The sequence below is a fragment of the Micropterus dolomieu genome, linkage group LG18, assembly GCF_021292245.1.
Source record: "Micropterus dolomieu isolate WLL.071019.BEF.003 ecotype Adirondacks linkage group LG18, ASM2129224v1, whole genome shotgun sequence".
In the NCBI taxonomy this organism is placed as follows: domain Eukaryota; kingdom Metazoa; phylum Chordata; class Actinopteri; order Centrarchiformes; family Centrarchidae; genus Micropterus; species Micropterus dolomieu.
In genome coordinates, this window is record NC_060167.1 from 29,769,363 (window position 1) to 29,789,141 (window position 19,779).

General features: G+C 41.2%; 1 protein-coding gene across 8 annotated transcripts in view; it reads left to right on the forward strand.

The window, feature by feature from the left end:
- Positions 1 to 2,190: 2,190 nt before the first annotated feature.
- The window catches only part of LOC123956824 (chemokine-like protein TAFA-1), a 113,908-nt gene continuing 96,319 nt past the window's right edge, over positions 2,191 to 19,779 (forward strand). For 3 of the 8 annotated variants that reach the window (XR_006821644.1, XR_006821643.1, XR_006821645.1), the window contains exons 1-2: positions 3,664 to 3,816; positions 5,214 to 5,350. Coding sequence is in view for 5 of the 8 variants with exons in the window: in XM_046029278.1 (XP_045885234.1) it covers positions 3,797 to 3,816; positions 5,214 to 5,350 (157 nt within the window). In the remaining 3 variants the exon portion in view is untranslated. Of the gene's footprint in view, positions 2,725 to 3,274; positions 3,590 to 3,662; positions 3,817 to 4,589; positions 4,677 to 5,213; positions 5,351 to 19,779 lie in introns of those variants that run through there. The other 5 variants (XM_046029278.1, XM_046029277.1, XM_046029281.1 and 2 more) reach the window with 4 other exon arrangements.

Here is a 19,779-nt window from a genome sequence, read left to right on the forward strand (position 1 = left end):
TACTGTGAAATTCTGTTGTCCCAGTGCATTCTCCCAACACAGCTCAGACTGACGCAGAATGAAAATAGGAGACTGCAACAAATCAACAAAAGGAAACAAATTATGATACAAACGGGAGACTTGTGTTGGTCCTGCACATTGCTGAAAGAAACATGTAGTAATTGGATTCCTTCAATCTTAAGTTCTCCTCTGAGGCTTGTTTGTGAACCTGTTTCATATCACGCCTTCATCTCAGTCCAATGGGACAGATCATAAAAACATTAAGCTCTGAAGAAAAAATGAAATTCAAGCGTGCATGCTATTAATGCCACTTACAAAAGGAAATATCAACAACTAAGCACAAATACAAATAAGCCTGTTTTTTGGTAATCAAGCCATTTTGTGCAAATATAGCATGACAGTGTGGAAACACTAATCAATGTGGTAATTACTCTGCAGTTCCAGCTTAATGTGAATCTGATCACTTAACATGTGGTGTGCTTTACCCAACAGAGATCCAGATGGCAGCTTCACTATTCATAACTGCATTCCCACTGTATTATTACAGAGGTATGTCAATAGAAAGGACACAGTCCAAAGGCAAAAACGCATCCAGAACAACTACCCCACCACTCTTGGTTTTTTGCCTAGTTTTCAGCCATAAGAGTAAGTCTCTGTCAGCTACAATATACCTACTCAGGTACTCACATCACCCTTCCAGGAATCCAACAGAGGGAATAATAAATCCCCCCCACATACACACATATCTTCCACCATTTTGTTGCACAGTTTTTGTACATTCAGCCCATCTCTGCCCTGCAGATTGTAAGTCTATAAGGCTGTCTGCATCTGGCTGTCAAATCACACTTTGCTGTGTAAAGAACAAGCAGAGGTGATAGCAGCAGCAGAGATGGCCCAGGATGCTCTGTGGGATTACACTGTGACCAGCAATTGAACGACTTGTTAAACATCTGGAAAATTCCACCTACTAGGTAACTAGATAAAAACAGCCAATCAGGAAGCTGATGATTTTGCATCATAGCTCTCTGAGACACACAAGGATGGACTGTAAGCACACAAATCATAGCATGCAATAAACCCAACAACAACAACAAAAATAACAGGCCACAGCTACAGCTCTCAGACAAGGTTTATCCGGATATTCATCATCAAGTTCATCTGTCTGTACTCCCCCACAGTAACAAACCTATCCTCAGTGTGTGTCAGCCTATTTAGCCCCTCAGCTGTGTATTGTTGTGAGTATCATAGGGTTCATTTTCTGCGAAATGTCAGACTGTGAGTGAGTCAGCCATGGCAGGTGTGTGGGATTGGCATATACTGTAAATCTCTGGTTAACAGTATAATTTAAAGGGGCGCTCCTCCATATAGAAGGAAATGTGTTGGAGGAAAACATACTCCACACAAACAAGAAGGGTTGCTTTCACCTCCCTGCATGGCTCAGGCACAGTGAACACACACACATGCACACACACACACATACAAGGACAGTGGATGTCTTTCCTTTTCGGAGCCAGCAGATTCACTTTGTGAGTGACGGAAGGATGCTCACAGGCTCTTCCCGGCTGCTGCCACAGATGCAAGTTTGTTTCCGTGTTCAACATTCAAAAGGGTTAGACTGTAAAAACTAATCCCCACTCATCACCACAAAAACAGGTAGGAAGAGCACAGTCAGCTCATAATAGATAATATGGTGATTGCAGAGCCCTGATGATCCACTCTGCCTTGTATTAAAAGTGCTGTGCTCTGAGCATATTTCACTCTCACCCCTCAAATGCTGGAGGGGGATGACTAAAACAGGCATAGGCAGTCATCCTCCCTCCACACCCTCTCCAACTCACGCACATGCACATGTACATGGGTACACTCAGACACATTCAAAGTGAGCCGAAGGCTATACTCGCATGCGTCCTGACGTTGTGGATGGGAGGTTAGGATGTAAAGAGGGGTGGGTAGATAAAGCATGCTTCATTTGCTGATGATGTCTTGATGCAGAAGTGGGCAGTCTTGCTTTAAGACATGTGATCTCTCTCAGCTCCCCCCCCCCCCTCTCTCTCTCTTTCCAGCTGGGCTACATTGTAATACACACACACACACACACACACACACGTTCACACTCACAATCACTCGCTCTGCCTCTCTGACACAGACTCTCTACTTAGTGCGTTGGAGAGAGGACTGAGGCTCACACTATCAGCACAGCTTCTCAATGGGGGGACGCAGCCAAGAGCAGACAGAGCAGTCATTCCATTGGAGCCTTCCGCTGAGCGCGTGAGAAGGAGACGACAAGTGAGGGGGGGGTAAATTAGCTCCCTGTCATCACAACATAGGAGTTCTACAGACGGAGAAGAGAAACAGACTGAAGAAAGGGGAGGACAAGAGATCTGCTCGTATGTGGCTGATACAGCAGTGACATGATCAGCCTCCCATCCCTCAAATCCTGGCCAGTTTGTGACTTAGACCCCTGGGTGTTTTGCTTTTGGTGAGTGTTTGTGTTGCCACGGATTTCAAAAGGAACTGAGCAGCGGGGGTCCAGAGGTGAGAAAATTGAAGGAGAAAGAACAGCATTTTACCTCCTTTTGTGTGGAGTTCGGCATACCTGGTACTGGAATTTTCAGGCGGGAATCCCTGGCTTCAAAGTATGGATGGATTTAAGACAGAGGCGTGAGTCTGCTGGGCAGGCAGGCGGTTTTTCTGAGCTCCTTTCCTCCTGAACACACTGCTCAGGTAAGGGTGTGGGACTTTCGAGGAATACCTCCGGTGTTTGTGGAGGGGATGGGTGGGGTGCGGACTTGATCTACTAGGACAACTGTGTCTTAGGAAACATTTCCCACAAAACACTGCTTGTTGAAAAATGTTGAGTAAAGATGATGTGACTGTGTGCAAGTAATGAAACATGGAAAACAGTTTCTACTAAAAACACCCTGCACATCATCATACAAACATTGTTTTTGGCCAATATGTTATAGAAGCTTCAAACATGTTTAAATGTGGAAAATATGTTGCATTCATCACTAGACAGTGTACATACTGAAAGGGCATGATATTTAATATAATTATAGTTAAGATGTATTTATAAGACAGGAGCATGTGTCATCTCATCATCTTGAGTGGTTTACTCCTTTTGTGTGACATCTAGACACGTTTGTTTTTGGGAGTCATCACTGAAGTTGTCTCCACAGTAGAGGAAGTGCAGGCTGCGAGAAACAAATCGAGTCTGATTTTGTTAAATCGACGTTGCACGCAGGTGCATCAGTAGGTTATGCGCCTGCAGGTGTGTCTGCTGTTTCTACTCCTTGACCGCGTCTCACGCTGTCCTCTCTCGTTGAACGTGACACTACGAAATTCAGAATAGCCTACAGTGCTTTTAATGTGTCTTTCCATATCGCCCGGAAAAGAAGATGGATATTTATAAAAAACAATAACCTCATGCGCTGAGAAAATGAAACCACAACAGCGATCATAAGAGTTTGCCTGGGTTTTCTTGAACACGGCTTTCTTTCCCCTCTGAAGTTCCTTTAAAATGATGCCCATGCTTGTTCGTTTTATTTTAAGTCTGCCGTGCGTCTTCCCCTCTGGTAAAACGCTGCTGGTAAGAACCACATTTTATTTTCGGCAAGAATGCCTTCCGATGGCCCGGGAGGAGCTTAGAGTCTCTATGCAATATGCAGTTAACCATGCAAGCGCAACGATTCTTCTGAAAATGAAGCCAGCTTGACGAACTGTGTGGTTAAAATAAGAGGAGAAAGAGGAAAACATACCCGTAGGACCAGTTCACATTTCCACAAAGCCGCGGATTATGCTGGATTTAGTGCAGGGGTAGGGATTTACAATGTGCTGTTGATAATTATATGCTTAATTTTAAATATTAAGCAGTCTCAATGTCACTGCGGGTACAGAACACATGGGCAACATTTAGTAGCCTAATGGCTTTTTATCTCACATGCACATCAAAACAGAAAGTAGTCCAGCTGGAGCAAACAATCAAGCGGTGGCTTTGGTGCTTTCTGGAAACAACGTAGGATTTATTGGATCGGGCCTCCTTTCATGACACTTTCTTCATGCATTAAACGTTTCTGTCTATACAGACTCCTTATTTAATGTGAAATTTCCTCGTTTGAAGTTCATGTTCAAGAGACCCCCTGGGGCTCATAGTCTGCTTTATGTTTATGTTCTCTTGTGTATTAAAATATGGGAGAATCTGAACATTAAAGAAGTCACATTAGAGCATCAGATTGCCTCAGAAAGTCAGCACCTCAGTAAAAAATGACAAATGGAGAAAAAAACAAAGTCTGTGATGTTTGAGTGATACAGTGAATGATTTTGGTGAAATATATTCTTCTCAAAACTGATGATCAGTCCAAAGATTATTCATTTTTCCAAATAGCCTTAAACAGTCTCACTGAGGATGTAGTCGGCAGGGAGCCTAAACACACCAAGCCACAGTTTCGTTTAGAGGAGGTGGGGGAGATGCTTTTAAATTTCCCACTGCAGGGTCCTGAATGGAGAGAAGTGCAAATAACACCTGGAAAGGAGGAGAGTCTCATCATTCAATGAGGACTAAGGCGTGTCTCCATATGCTGGCCCTCACCAGCCATTAGGCAGTCGCTGAACAAATCTGCAAGAAGGCTGTTCGTGCCTTAAAATGCTGTCTTTGATGAACCTTTGGAATATTCAAGGTTTCAGTGTTGCTGCTGCTGTTGTTAATGGAACTGCGTGTGTTTTCAAAGAGATGACATATCTCATTATAAAATCATGACCGTTTGACAAAGAGATTGCAGCATTTTCCTTTTTCTATGTTTAATTATTAATTTTTGTGTGGTCCAAGTCCTTATCAGACTACAGTAGATTTGGAAAAGACAGATATTGACAAGATAAACTTTGTGTCTGGTCATTTGTTTGAGTCTCTTGTCTGCAGGTTATTTTTCCTTGAAGCCTCTAGCTCCTCTTTTCTATTTTTATTCCCAGTGTTATAAGAAAATACCCACACACATACCTTTTGAATAAATCATACTAGTAGACATATTGGTCTAAATACTTCTAGGTGATATCAGAGTATGTCAGAAGATATACCAGTAATGTTCTCTTTTTGTTTTTGTTTGGCACATTCAAGTAAACACAATGTGTGTATTGTAAATATGTATGGAGATACAATTTTAATGCAACTCTGTCCCTGTTTCCCTGTTGTTTCTCCCCTGCTGTGTGCTGTCCTGCAGACTCGGCCTTACCATGTCCTGGTTGTTGGCCATGTGGATTAGCCTTGGCTTCCTGCTACTGTGCCAGGCCACACTCTACCAGACCATCCAGCAGCACCATGTGGCCCGGCCCGGTCGCACTGACATTCTCACCCTGGGTACGTGTACCTCTTTGTTAGATTTCACAGCACAGAGTTACAGCGCGAGATGCTGCTGTCTCGGTGGGGCTGAAATTCTCAGCTTTGGCTGTTTAAAAGCAACAGCAAGAGACTGCTGCAGTATGTCAGAATGATTTGCCACGGTACAGTACTGTAACATGGTGATTCACCGTGCTCGCAGTTATACAGGATGAGCAAAGGGGAAGACTACTAATTGTGCTTCTATTGCATGTTATGTACTTATATGTAGTCATATTATCTAACCCATATATATTTTGTATCGTTTATGGAAGAAATATGTAGACTGTATAAATTATTAGACTCTGGTTCTTTGGTTGAGCTGCACAATTCAGTTTGAATCTGAATATTGAAACCTTGTTAGACAAAGACCATCTTCGAACCCTGGAAGTTATCTCATAGGGAGACGAGGAATTCTTGACTACTGCAACCTGAATCTTGCTGGCAGACAGTTACGAGTAGGACAAGCTGTAGGCAAAAATCCCTATTCCTGTGCTGGTAGCCAAGAGAGCTTTGATCAGTGTGGCTTAGATGGAAATGACAATTATGTTTCCCTTTTTTTGCACTGGAAACGTTAGGCAATTAAGCCCGACTCCTTCTGCACCGTAGGGGCAAAAGGAGAGGTTAGACGCCGAGGCGGATCTAATTCTCTGATTATGGAAAGCTTACCAACATTGCTTATGGTGTATATGGAGTGTTACAGGGAAGGCAAAGGTTTTCTAGAGCAAAGCAAAGGCTTTCGTTAAGCTTCTAACAATGAGTGTGACTCCCATGCTGAACCCTCGTTCAGAATGGGGCTCTCTCCAGAAGCCAAGCGGCTGTTAAACATTGATGCTATCTTCTGCTTGGTTCCCTGTGTGTGTGTGTGTGTGTGTGTGTGTGTGTGTGTGTGTGTGTGCGTGTGTGTGTGTGTTGCATTGCCAAGCAAAGAGAAGCACAGCAAGAGGAAAAACAAATCCAGCATTGAATTCTCCATGCTTGTGTTGAACATTGGTGACTTTAAGCAGCATGTCGGAGAATTGGCTTACTTTTGCTGTGAAACAGCTGACACATGAAAATCCCAGCTATGATAGATAGAAAGTTCTCAAAGTATCCTGGTCCCGTTAATTGGAACAAGCGGGTGAGGGATGAGCGACAGAGAGTTCTGAATGAATTTTTAAAAGCTGGGTTCCAGTTTTTCTGTTTTTTTTTTTTTTTTTCCCTTTATGGCTGGTTGGCAAGTCGAGCTTGGTGCCAAAGATGTACAAGGAAGTGCAAGGCTCAGTAAGTGTCTCTTGAATAATGCAGCGGTCCCAAAGGGGAAGAAGGGAAAAAAATAAGAGTCATCCCTCTCAACCACCACCCCCAGCGTAGATCTAGAAGAGCCATCCAGGCAAAGAATAGATATGGCTGAGAGTTCTCTGGAAGAAGGTTTCTTGTCAGACAGATCAACTCACACACTTACTGCTTTCAACAATGAGGAGGGTCCGGACATGTACGTACAAATGCCACATTTTCTCACTGAGGCCATTATAGTGTAGGATTTTCAGGCATCCTCTGGGGACACCCGAGCTGTGTTCTGGACACATCAAGTCTGAGAGGATGCAGGTTTACACTGTAGCGATAGTGTAAACGAGCCACTCAATTTTGAGTAAAGTCACCTAGAGGTGATCAACGGAGAGATATTTTATAGTACACCAGCATTCACACTGATGCTGGGAATCTGTTACAGTGTTATTTTAACACAAGTACTCTTCAGAAAACTTTTAAATCAAATAAACTGTGATGGATGACAACCATAATTGGTGCTGACAATCATAATCTGAGGATATTTATGATATTTTACTATCCTCGTCAGCCCAGGGATAATGGTCTATCACAACTGGGCGCTCGAAGAGCACACGTCTGTCTGTTTTTTGTTTTTTTCCTGCTGCTCGGCAACTGTACAATTTACTGTATATCATGTTTTTTTAAGAGGATTAAGCTGACATCAATCTTACTCAGCCGTGGCGTTAACCGATCTAACCAGAACTGCTCTCTTAGAATTGAAATGCTATGATGAATATTTGAATTAGAATTGATTTTATAATTTGAGAAGCTCTCTGGTTTCATTGAGGCCAGAACCCTCAGATATAAATAGATATGGCTATGTAGGACGTAACAAAAAAGAGATGTCTTGCCTTGAAAAATCTATTGGCTTTCATGCTTTACTGTTTTCCGTAGTCAAATAATGTTTCGGTGTTTCTAAAAGATGATGATAAGATGTGATAAACTGTCTGCCATACAGAAAATTAAGTTGTAAAATGATTTTCTTAATGGAGCATGAGACATACAACGTTCAAATGTGTTGGTAAACAGATTAATAGAAATAGTGTTTTATCTTAGATACGCACACCCATCCCTTTGCTGATTTTATTGATTCATTATCTTTAAAATTGCTTGATGACAAGATAGGTGTAGCTGCTTTCCCGTACCTTCCAGTGTGGCATGCTTTGCTACTGTATTGTCCTCTGGCCAAGTCCTGAAGTGAAATAAGGGGTTGGTATTTTGTAAGAAACCATGTCTTGAAATACATTTTTGTAGATCTTGGCATGTGGCCCAGCTGACTGTTTGACAGACTGTGTGGTACCAAAACTCACAAACCATCCCACATAGACAAAGACACACTGACAAGGGATTGTATGGTTATCTGAATAGGGGAAGTGAAGGTCACGTTGAGCTAGGTGCAGATGTAATCCTCCAGCCTGTTTAAGTATCTAACAGTGTTGAAGAAATGAGCTTATTTGCCTTCTGCAACAGTGAGCTGAGAAAAAAAAGTAACTGCTGAGATAAAGTTTTAAGATTGTATTTATTTTATTTTTTTCCGAACGTTTCCGTGACAAATCGGCATAGTCACCGCTGAAGCGGAGATTGAGTAACGAGTTGCCTGACTGCTTCCTCACCTGCTCAGGAAGCAGCGCTGCTCTCTTTCCCATGAGCCTCTGCTTCACACAGCCTCCCCTGCGTCCTGCTAGTGTGGTTGAAGATTGATGGCGGCCTGATTCTGGGTAGCCAATTCTGGTCTCTCAAGAAATAATCCACTACATTGACAGATGAGCTGAATGTGACATGACACACACAAGCCTGGCTCTGCACTCTCTCCGCCTGCCAACGCAGCGAGCAGAAGTGCTCACTGCCAAGACTGCTTCTGCACAAACCAGGCCACTCTTGACAGCATGTAGTATTGGACTCCATCACAAGTCAGTAAAAGTGTAACCAATTTACATTGTCGGTGCATTGCTGGCAGAAGTTACTGTAGATTTGGTGTCTTCTAAAATTAAAATGAAAGTGCTCCATAATGTGTTGTCTACTCAGTGTACTGCAGGATTATCATAAAGTTACGCTTAGCAGGTACTGTTTTTATTTACACTTGTTCAGTTGAAGTATGCGTACAGAAGCCATGTTCATAATGTATCAATACCCAGAGGGGCAGTCTGAATATAACAACACTTTAGCTGCTGCTTTGTTTTATTAGGACTCTGACAGGGCAGTTTAAGAGAGTCTCAGATCTAATAGAACAACATGATTCCTGTTCCAGGTGAAGCTGTAAAACTGACTCCACTAGCCTGTTAAGCTTTGATAGCAGTCTGTTGCTTAAATGTTGTTTGACTGTTTTTTTTTTTTTTTGTCAGCTGTGATGACAAGACAGTACAGCATATATGTGTACTATTACAGAACTGTGCTTCACATATAATGAAGCCCCCGTATTATGTAAGTTATCTGCTGTTCATTTGAAAGAATATCACACTGAAATGAAATGCGATTCAGTTGTGAGTGGCAGCTATAGGAACACTGATTTAGCATGTACAAGAAAAATGTTACACATGACTGCACAAAATTGGTTATGGTATACAGTAGCTTAAAAGGCTGATAACTAATGCAGTGTTGCTGCTGTTATGTTTTCATCCATTGTTTTGAAATTGCATGTAAAGTCTAATCACAGATGATTGGAAGGCATTTTAATGAGCACATTGTTCAATGTGCCATAAAGCTCCCTCAGTGTAGAAAACTCTTTGAGGTGGAAGAAAACATGTAATTACTTTGATTAGCCAACCCGCATCATATGATCAAACAAGAGAAACAGCGTGATCATAGGCAAAGATGTGTTTGGTAAATTAAGAAATGCATCTGCGGCTTTAAGAACACAACCTGTCAAAACACTGTAATGCTCAACTTTGGCTTTATGTGCGTATTGAAGCTCCAGTTTTTTAACTTTAGATCTAAGGATTGGGGTTTCTGTAGGGAGGAGACTCTGACAAGATACAGGGTGTTGAAATAAACCTTGAACTTGATTTAGGATAGCTGTCTTTTGGTAAATGAGGACACTGTAGAAGTCTAGGAGCCATACATACACAGTATGAATTGATTTTTTTTTTCTTCCCATCGCTGAACGGATGGCTGCTTCAGAAGATTGATGATTTTTCTGGCAGTGTTTGGGAATGTTAAGAAATTAGCTTCACTGGCTCACAAACTGACTGAACACACCGTTTTCAACTTGGAACTAATTTCCATAGTTCTACGACTCCTCATTACAATAGCCCATTGTTTGCGGCGGAAACACTCAAGTGAACACGCACTTTTTTAAAATCTTTAATTTTTTTACACCATCATATTCAAAGTGGTAATGTTGCTGCAATGCTTCTTCTGTGGAGGTGTAAGAGCTTTTATGGCAGATCCAGCCATACTTACCATAGCTTTCCATATAGGTCCTCTGTGCTTTTGTTTTGCTATTTAATCAGCTTTATTTACATCCCCATTAAACTGCGGGGGACTAATTATAGTGAGAATTGAAGGTGAAAGAGAATTCAGTTAAATTACAGTCACTTGAATGGATGATGCCTTAATCATATTTTGGATGAAAAGGAATTGTTTGATCAGACTGGCAGCCTTGGCGCATGTGGAAATACAGCAACATGTATACACGCACACACATAAACACATCAAAGTCATTACTGTCCAAGGTTGTGGAATAGCCTGTGGCTGCAGTAGGCATATTTTCATCTATGCTATTTTGTTTGGCTACTGTAAATATTCTCTTGTGTGTGTATCATGAAAACCCCCCTCTTTAAGAGCTAAATTAAACTATAGGGCAATGAAAATCATAAATTATATATGACTCGAATTTAATAAGAAACATACATTTTTTGAACATGGCATCTACAAATCCTCCCGTTTGCTAACAAAGGAACTGAAATCCTATAATATACCTCCACATGGGATTTTAATTGCTTTGAAAACTGCTGGCTTAGGTAGAAAGCTCATTAACACTATGTGATCTCACTTTCTATCACACAACATGCCCTTCGTGGTGATGAAAGCAACCTTTCTAAAAACTAGGCAATAACTGCCTGATCATTCAGGTGCCGAGAAGCACTCTCTTTGCGCCTGGCCTCTTCCCCCAGCCCTTCATCCTCTTGGCCCCCATCCCTCCCTCCCCCCCTCCATCTCCTCGTCTCTATCGGCCCCTCAGACGATTTGTCATGGATCAGATGAGACAATTTGTCATGGATTAGTGCACTTAAATGTCTGTGTGATAGTGGAAGCAGTCACTGGAAAAGCTTAGGAATCCTATTACACTGCGTTTTATGGCCGGCAAGAGGGGAGGGAGGAGTGGAGCTTGAATTGGCACTTTCTATGGCCTGTGTGCCATTTCTTGACTTTTTCTTCACATTTCCACACATAATCAGATATTCACTTAGAGGTGAGCTCCGCTGATATGTCTAAACTGGGAAAGTAGACCGAAAATTATTTGTTCTTTCTTCATTTCCCACTTGCTGCATATCTTGCCATTTAATCGACCGTTCACCAAGCCCCATTATGCTGCTTTTCCTATGCAGCCTGTCAAGCTTAAGCAGTTTACAATAAAAACAATGCTAGATGTACCACTCAAAATTCTTTATAATTTCTGAGTCCTTGATTTCACACAGAAATAATCAAAAGGTTATTATAAAGGGTATTTTGAGCTGGCTATCTTGGATTTTGTTGGCGGAAATGATGACTGCTTGAATCAGATGTCACTAGCTAGTGTAAGCTAATTCTAAAAAGCTGGATGAAAACCTCTCAAGCTGACTTTTTAAAGTTCACGATGATTGGTTTTAAAATAAGAACCCTTAAATTATTGTTATTGTAATTTTAATACTAGCATTTCAGTTTCCACACAGTTGCTGATCCAGTCCTGAAAAGGTATTTTTCCTCTAATCACACAAACATATTAGCTACTTACCTGGAAATAATGGTAGGTTATACTGTAGGTAGCTAATATAGCTTACGTTATAGCTAGGGTGAACATATTTTCAAACCCCCAAAATGGGACCCTTCTGCACTTGCACTACTCTTATAGTACCATAGGTGTTTTCTTCAGGATGGCAGCGCTTAGGATGCCTATCAAGCACACCTTTCAACACAGCAAACACAGCATATTTATTGCCAGGTACTTTCCTAAACTCTTTAGAAAAGGCAGACTTCGGCATGACAGCTAACCGCATACTGTACTGTCAGAATGAGCCGCAAGCGACGCTTGCCTATGATTCAGGCTAACAACAGCCTTGAAACCGAAACATTGATTAACTGACACTCATAGAGACACATAAGTGTTGAATTCAGACAAATGGTGCATTGTTTGTTTTTATTTTAAGTTGGGTAAAAATGAGTGAGACAGAACATGATCCACATCTATGAAAGCACTGAAAACAAGTATAATATTATAATTAACATTTTAATTGTTGTGAAAACCAGGACAGTTTGGCCGTGAATGTTGGAAACCAGGACGTTTTAGTGTTTTACAGATATTTGTCAGGACTTGGGACACCCAGAAACTGGGACAATCCCGGACAAACCGGGACATTGGGTCGTAATTAGAGCAGACAAACACACTTGGATAAATGCAAAGCTTCACAGGCCTGTCCTGCCTTGTTAAAGTTGCTATGCTGTGATTGGGGGCCGGGTTTAGTTTAGATTCTGAAATGGTCAGTTAGGTTTAGTTGTTTGCCTTCTCAAGATTGTGATGGTACAAACATTCCCCCTACCGTACCTACTAATTTCACCATATTAGTGATACACTTAAAGCCAAATATAAGCAGTCTGAATTTCGACTTGCTATGAACGAGTCATAAAGAAATAATCTATATATCTCACTGTTTCATATTCTGTCTTGGCAAACAGAATCTGATTCACCTGTGGCAATAATGCTTTGTCATTGGCATTTATTTACTCAGCGGCCTTTCTCATCTCAAGCCTTTAACTGTGTGTCCTATGGTGCATTTTCTCCCTCCTCAAGTGAGATTCGAAGGTAGTACATTAGATCCCATTCTCCTCTGATGTCAGGTGGTAAGGTGCTATTCAACACAGGTGGCTCATTCCCCGAGTTATTTACAATAAATGGAAGAACATGAAAACAGACAAACCACAGTGCAAGGTGTGTTCAAACAACCTTTGTAGCAATACCTTGAGAATACTTAGTAGTAGTCTATTTTCAGCTGTCTATTTCAAATAGTCCTCTATGCACTATTTTTCTGTCAGGTGTTGTCATTCCAGCCCCTTGCAGCACATCCATTTTATTTATACTAAACAGAGTAAAAGAAAGTAACTGTATCATAGACTATTGCCATCTTTATTCATACAGTATCTTACGCAGCTTCTGTTTCACCTTTAGCCCCCTCAAACCATTTAGTAGCATCTCAGTGAAATTAAATGGCTTGCTTATGTTAATGGAGCAAAGAGACACACTGCCAGGTAATTGTGATGCAGCAGAGCTACTTGGTGGCATCATTTAGAACCACTGCGGGGGACAAATGTTACTCATTGAGTGTTTTGCTTGCAGAGGATTTACTTTGCCCCAGCAACCAATGGCAGTCAAATTACATTGTCTTAACCATACTACTAATTTACTTTCAAAATCGTTTCACTTCCTTGCACTTTTATTTGTTGTTGTTGTTGTTGTAGTCAAGTTTGTTGAACTGACTTCAGTGAGATGTATAAAATTGGTTGTTTTGGGCGTTTATTTTTATTCACAGTTCAGGTAATGTGAACAGACAGCCAGGACAATCTAAAGAAAACAAAGCTCTGAAATAACCAGATGTACGGCAAAGATTGTTTTAGCTATGCTTTTACCTTCTATCCGACAGATAGAATCATTGTTTCAGCTTTTGCATCTGAATTGATCTCAAATGTTGCTCATTGTCATTTTAGCCTCTGAAATATTAATAGATAAAAATCTACTTCAAAGCAGCTATTCTAATTTTTTTTGTAGTAACAATGGATCACATGACTACGTTTCTGTTAAAAGGCTGACTCGTAGTGACAAACACACAGACAGTTATTACCCGACTCTGCAGTTTCCCTCAGCTCTCAGCTTCGCTATTTTTAGCAAAGTTTTCGTTTTGTAGCCCACAACTTTACTTTTTGGTTCATTGGCCACAATAGGCAGGTGTTTTCAGCAAAAAAGCTCTAATGAACCCTCCTGCACCGCAGAGTAACAAAGTTAGCTACTAGCTGGTGAACATACTGTTGGGAGTTGTTGGGAGACCAAAAATAGAGCTAAAAGGAGAGTGAATATTCGACTTACATGCGGGTAAAAATACAAATTTTTCTCCTCATCTACTGGATGTAAAGGAAACTGCAAACACGTTCGCCATATCAACTCAAAGGTTACAATATGGCAGCATTGTTTTCACAGCTTGTTTCTACTGCCCCCAAGTGTCCAAAAAAAATCACACATTATCTCCAGTCATGTGACGCACACACACCTCACTCGTACATACTAGAGCTGCCCACCAAAAGTTGATGTAGTTTTTTAGATGCATCATTGTACACAGAGCAATGTAGGAGCAACAGCATGGCAGGCTGTAAACTTCACAACTTCAAAATGACCACAAACCACAAAACTGTGATGGAAGCAGAGAAGGGCAAATCTGTTGTCTTTTAGCTGCTCGGAAGTGCTCTTCTCCAGTAATGACTGTCAGTAAAGTCGGCTAAACCGATTTTGAATCAGACTGTGGCACAACCTCTTGGCTGACAGTGTGCGTGGTGCGCTGGGATTTTAACTGAACTATGAGCACACTTCTAATTTCTCTGACTATGTGGAAATGATGATCCCACAGCTTGTGGGATGTGACTTACAGGTGAAACATGAGGCTCATGTTGGCTGATGCAGGAGTTTAATGTGGCGCTGAACTGAAAAAAAGGAACACATAGTTGAATCTTCATGTTGAACAGCCAAATACAATAGGACTGACAAAATTGTGATTCAGGTACAGTCCTTCTATATACACTCACAAAATGTGTGAAAACCACTTAATCTTTGCACCATCTGTGTTTCGGAATTGTTTTCACACTCCTAATAACATGAACTCTGAGATGCACAAATTCAATTTGTTGCCAAGGTGACTTGCTTTCTTAGTTGGTCCTATTGAATCATTCATTCAAGCCCTGACGGGAAAAAAATGGATTATGGGGTTTGAAATTAGGGAAACAGAAATCCTCTTGCTTGAATATGTCCCAACTTGTCAAATGAATGATTGAAAGTCTGTCTAAATTTTCCACCCGGGATGCTCTGTCAGCATTAGCTGAGGTCTATTTGTCTTGTCTGATGTGTCTGGATGAATCTGTGCGGCTCCTGTGCCGAGGCAGCACTGCATTGTCTTATCACAGCTTTATCTGACAGCAGACGCTCTAATAATGGAACTTAGGTTGAGATGTCACGGTTAACTGTTCATCACTGCAATATAGAATACGACACATTAGATGGACACAGCCAAATACCTGAATAAGTAGACAGGATTTCATGTTGTGTTTTTTACATTATTGTGTATCTTGTATTAAATGTGCCAGTCACTTGTACTGTACCCAGCGAGAATGGTGATGGACTGTTGAAAATTTAGGAGGACAATTAGTATCCCCTGGCCCTGCAATGTATCTTCATTTGCCACAGTATCTCCAGCACATGTCAGGTTCACTGAACATGGCTCAATGCCCTCATACCTTTCCGCTCGGAGAGCGAGAGTGAAAGAATGAAAGATGAGGTGGCACCTGCATGTGTCTGTCTGTAGCCTAATGACCCAGAGGAGCTTTCTCTCTCACACACACTGTCTCTCTCCTCACTTTTATGCTCTTTATCTTTGTCGTTGTCCAGACACCTCGTCTGCCTATTAGCTGCGCAGCTCATCTGCCTCGGGTCTTATCCTGGTCTTATTCCTTTTACTTTTACTCGCAAACTCCTCTATATGTCAGTTTCCTCTGTGGACTTGCCAAAAAAAGACACATTTAACTTCAATTATCTTGGGAAACTGAGCAAAGTTGGCAGTGTGTATTTGCAAAGAAATATTATCAAAACCTCAGGCAGCAAGGCAGGCTATGTAGGATTTTCTCTTCCTCATCTCACGTCCCAGAGGGTTAAGTGGTATGAGCTATTGAGCTTTTCCAACAAAAAGACCTTTTGACCTGCTTTCTGTAAGTTTTGTGAGTTGAGTTTAAATGAGGATTAATGCCTGCTCTAAAGAACTTGTTCAACCTTTTCCCTGAAGGCATCAACGAAAGTATGAGGATGGCATACATGTGTACAAAATAAGAGTGCAATTGGAACTGAGCTGATAGAACCGAATACCTTTCACGTGCCGCCTTTCATCATAACATCTTTTGCTCGTCCTTGTGGATTTCAGCCTTCTTCGAGGCATAAACTGTAAAGCACACATGCATGCTTAATAAAGAGTGCTGGAACTGTACGGATGTATAACTGGATCCCTCACCTCGTCTTTTATCACAATATTTTTTTCTCTGTCCTTGTGGAGTTGAATCTGCATCAAGGCCTGTGAGCTTAGGCTCCTTCGTGAAAGACAAACAAAAACATCAGTTTTTATAATGTTGCTGCTGAGCTTTTATGTTTGTAGAACATTCAGGCTAAGTCTGGGCGCAAAATTATTTCATCTCTCGCATCCACAAAGGGAAGTCATGGGGAACTGCAATAGCATGTCTGTGGTAGATTTCATTTTACAACACAGGGTTGTAAAACAAGATTAAATTGTAGTTCCTTTTATGCTACTAACAAAAAAAAGGCTATATACAAAAATATATACAATAGATGGGTGAATAAATGATGTCATAGAAATGAAACTATTTTACATGGTGGAGTGCTGAGGCCTGATTTTGCTGTGGTATTTTGGACAGTATGCATGAAGTACACCACAGCAAAATCAATGCTGTGGACATTCATGTTTAATCGCAAGATCCTGTTTAATATTTCACCTATTGCATGCTGTACAAAGAATTTCCTTAGACAAGATAAATGCTGTTTTATTTATCTTTTCTCACAAGCAATTTTGTATTTTTTGTCCCCCATTGACAGCCTCCGTTCCTGTAAATGTGTGACTTGGTGTAAGCGTGTAATGAAAAGTCTACTCAGAGCTGAGCCAATGTGCTCTGCTCTCGTCGGGATCAAGGGCTTTAGTTTCGCTCTCAGCAGATGCAAAGAAGCACGGTAACAGTGTGATGTTTCGCTGAAGAGAGGAGAAGTACCCCTGGCTCACATACTGTATATTAGCTTTTAGTATTACATTCCAGCTCTTCCCCTGTTTTGCTGAGTGCAAGCCTTGCGTAGAGCTGCGCTCACATCTCAACACGACTCCCCCTCTTCTCCTAGGTGCAATCAAAGTGTAAGTCTTTGATTTAACCATGAATCAAATACTGAAATGTTTTGTGATACATTCTGTGGAGTGAGCAGCACCTCTGTCTAGCTTAGATGCTACACTTATTCTCTTTTTTACATAATGCATGTCAGGCAGAGAGCTGGCAGAAAGAGAAGAAGCTGGCTCTGTCTCAGCACTTGTATAAGTCACTGTCACCACTATTCATTCAGTAGCTTAGTCACTTATGTCATACTTCCACACCTTTTTATCTTCTGATCGTCTGATTGCAGGATTGATGATAATAATTAACTAAACATGACGGGGCATCACCTTAACATTAAACGTGGCTTTAGCAGGAGTTGCTGCTTCTGAGTTTGTTGAGATATAGAGGAGCCGTGTGCCTCTTGTCAGGGCAGTCACACCAGACCGGGTCTCTGTGCAGCAGCATGTTGCTGGAGTGATTACAGTTTTGGATGATTCACATGAGAGGACAGGCAGGCAGACAGCATCGCAATGTTTTTTTTTCTTTTTTCTTCAGCAAATGAGAAATGTCACCCATAGCTGCAGCTGGGGCTGGCCTGAGGGGGTAAATATTTAAAGAGCTACAACTATTTGTTCCACTGGTGTAATGTAGTTGGCAATAAACACCGGAGGGTGGAGGAAAACACGCTAACATGGGTTAGTGATCAAGGAATACATTTACATTTATTCATTTAGCTGACGGCTTTTATCCAAAGCGACTTACAATTGCTATATATGTCAGAGATCGCACGCCTCTGGAGCAACTAGGGGTTAAGTATGTTGATTACAGTGGATTCGAACCCGGGTCTATTGCACCAAAGGCATGTGTCTTATCCACTACGTATGTTTCTGACTGGTTGCTCTTTGCTTTGACATTGTGACATCCACCTTACCAAAATGTATAGAGCGTGTGTGTTGTGTATGTGCATGGAGCTGTTTGTTCAACATAGCATTGTGTCGAGGGTTGAGATGTGCAAAGAAGTATCATTTCCAGTCAAGCACCCGCTGAGGTGCAATAGTGTTGTCACATTTTCAACCTTGAACCTTCTGTGAGATTGTACCTTAGTCTTTTGATAAATTGGTGTTACATGTGTGTCATACAGCTGCAGGCCACAGCATCAGACATCGTTTCTTTTGTTGATTTTTCTTACAGTAGAATACCAGTGTCATTTACAGGAACATCCTATTTACTGCTGTTTGTCTATAGTTTATATTACCTAAAACATTTTACAGTGCATGCCACATGGCTCTTATCAAATGCGGTGTCATTATTTTTATTTACTTAAGTTGCTTTTACAGGACAAACTTTACAATGTCAAATCAGCTTTGAAATTAACTGCTGTTCTGGCTCAAAAAGACGCATCAAATAAAGATAAAGGGGTATGGGAATAAAGTTTATGGCAGCATGTTTGAGAAGGGTTATTGCTTGTGGAGACCATGTCCCCCTGTGAGAGACTGAAAGCACAGTGTAACACAATCACCAAAGATGTCAACAGTCAGTGAGGGGCTGCGGTGGGCAACCATAGGGGCTGCGGTGGGCTCGGATCGGATCTCCTGTTTCATCTTATTTATTTTTTCTTATTTGACTTGTCTTTATTAATCAGATTAATGCAGTTAGGGAGTTTTTACTCAAAATAAATAAAAGTGGTAACTTGGTTCTAATCAAATTTTAGGTAATTGGGCTCAGGTCTGGTTAAAACTAGATGGATATTGGTTTTGGCTTTGATCAAAACTCTACCTGAAATACTGTCTGGTAAAATTAGGTCTGTATATGCCTACACTTACATGAAATCACATTACCAAGAAAACAACCATCAGTGCAAACACCAACGGGAATAATGTAGAAGTTAAAGGTTGAGTGTGTAAGATTTAGTGGCATCTAGCGGGGAGGGTTGTGAATTGCAACCATCTGTCTGCCGCCATCCCTTCAAAGTGCATAGGACAGCTACGGTGGCTGACACAGCACAAAAGGTGTCTATTCTGAGACAGCAGAGAGTAGCCAATCAAGAAATGAGGTTTCTTTTGGTATATTTATTAAGAAATTATATTTAGTTAATTATTCAGTAAAACCCCCGCGGATAAGCGGATGAAGATGGATGGATGGATATTCAGTAAAACCCTATGTTACTGCGACTTGGCCACTGACAGATAACATGGAAAGCCAAGAGTGTGAAACACTTTCACTGTTTCTGCATCACAGTCCATTATAAACCACACATTAAATAAAGTTTATACAAAAATTGACAAGGGAAACACATTAATTCTCTCTGTGATTATGGACCCTTGCCAAAACTGCCCGACAACAATAATATCTGGCCCGCTGCCAGATTATGGTGCTTTGATAGCGGCAAAAAATGTAAATAAATAAATACTTTGATAGAGGTGCTGAAATAGATCTCAGTCGTGACAACTACATTTACTCACATAATCACTTCCTCTTTAGTGGTTTTGCCTACAAAATAAACGCGCGAGAACCTTGTTTACTGTAATGCTGTATTTGGAGTTGAACTGAGCTTTTACTTTGAAAAATTCTGAACGACATTAAAAGAGTCTGTAGCCTGCTTGACACACCTCTGAAAGAGCCATCAGAAAACGTGATTCCCCTAAATGTCCCCTGCCTGGAGATACTGGGGAAATTAAAAAGCGTCTGTAGGTTGATGGATGTGGATCAAACACCGAAACAAAAACAGTGCAGCACATGTCGTGATCTGAGAAACATTCGCTGCAGAATCCATTTGTTGAAGAGAGGAAAAA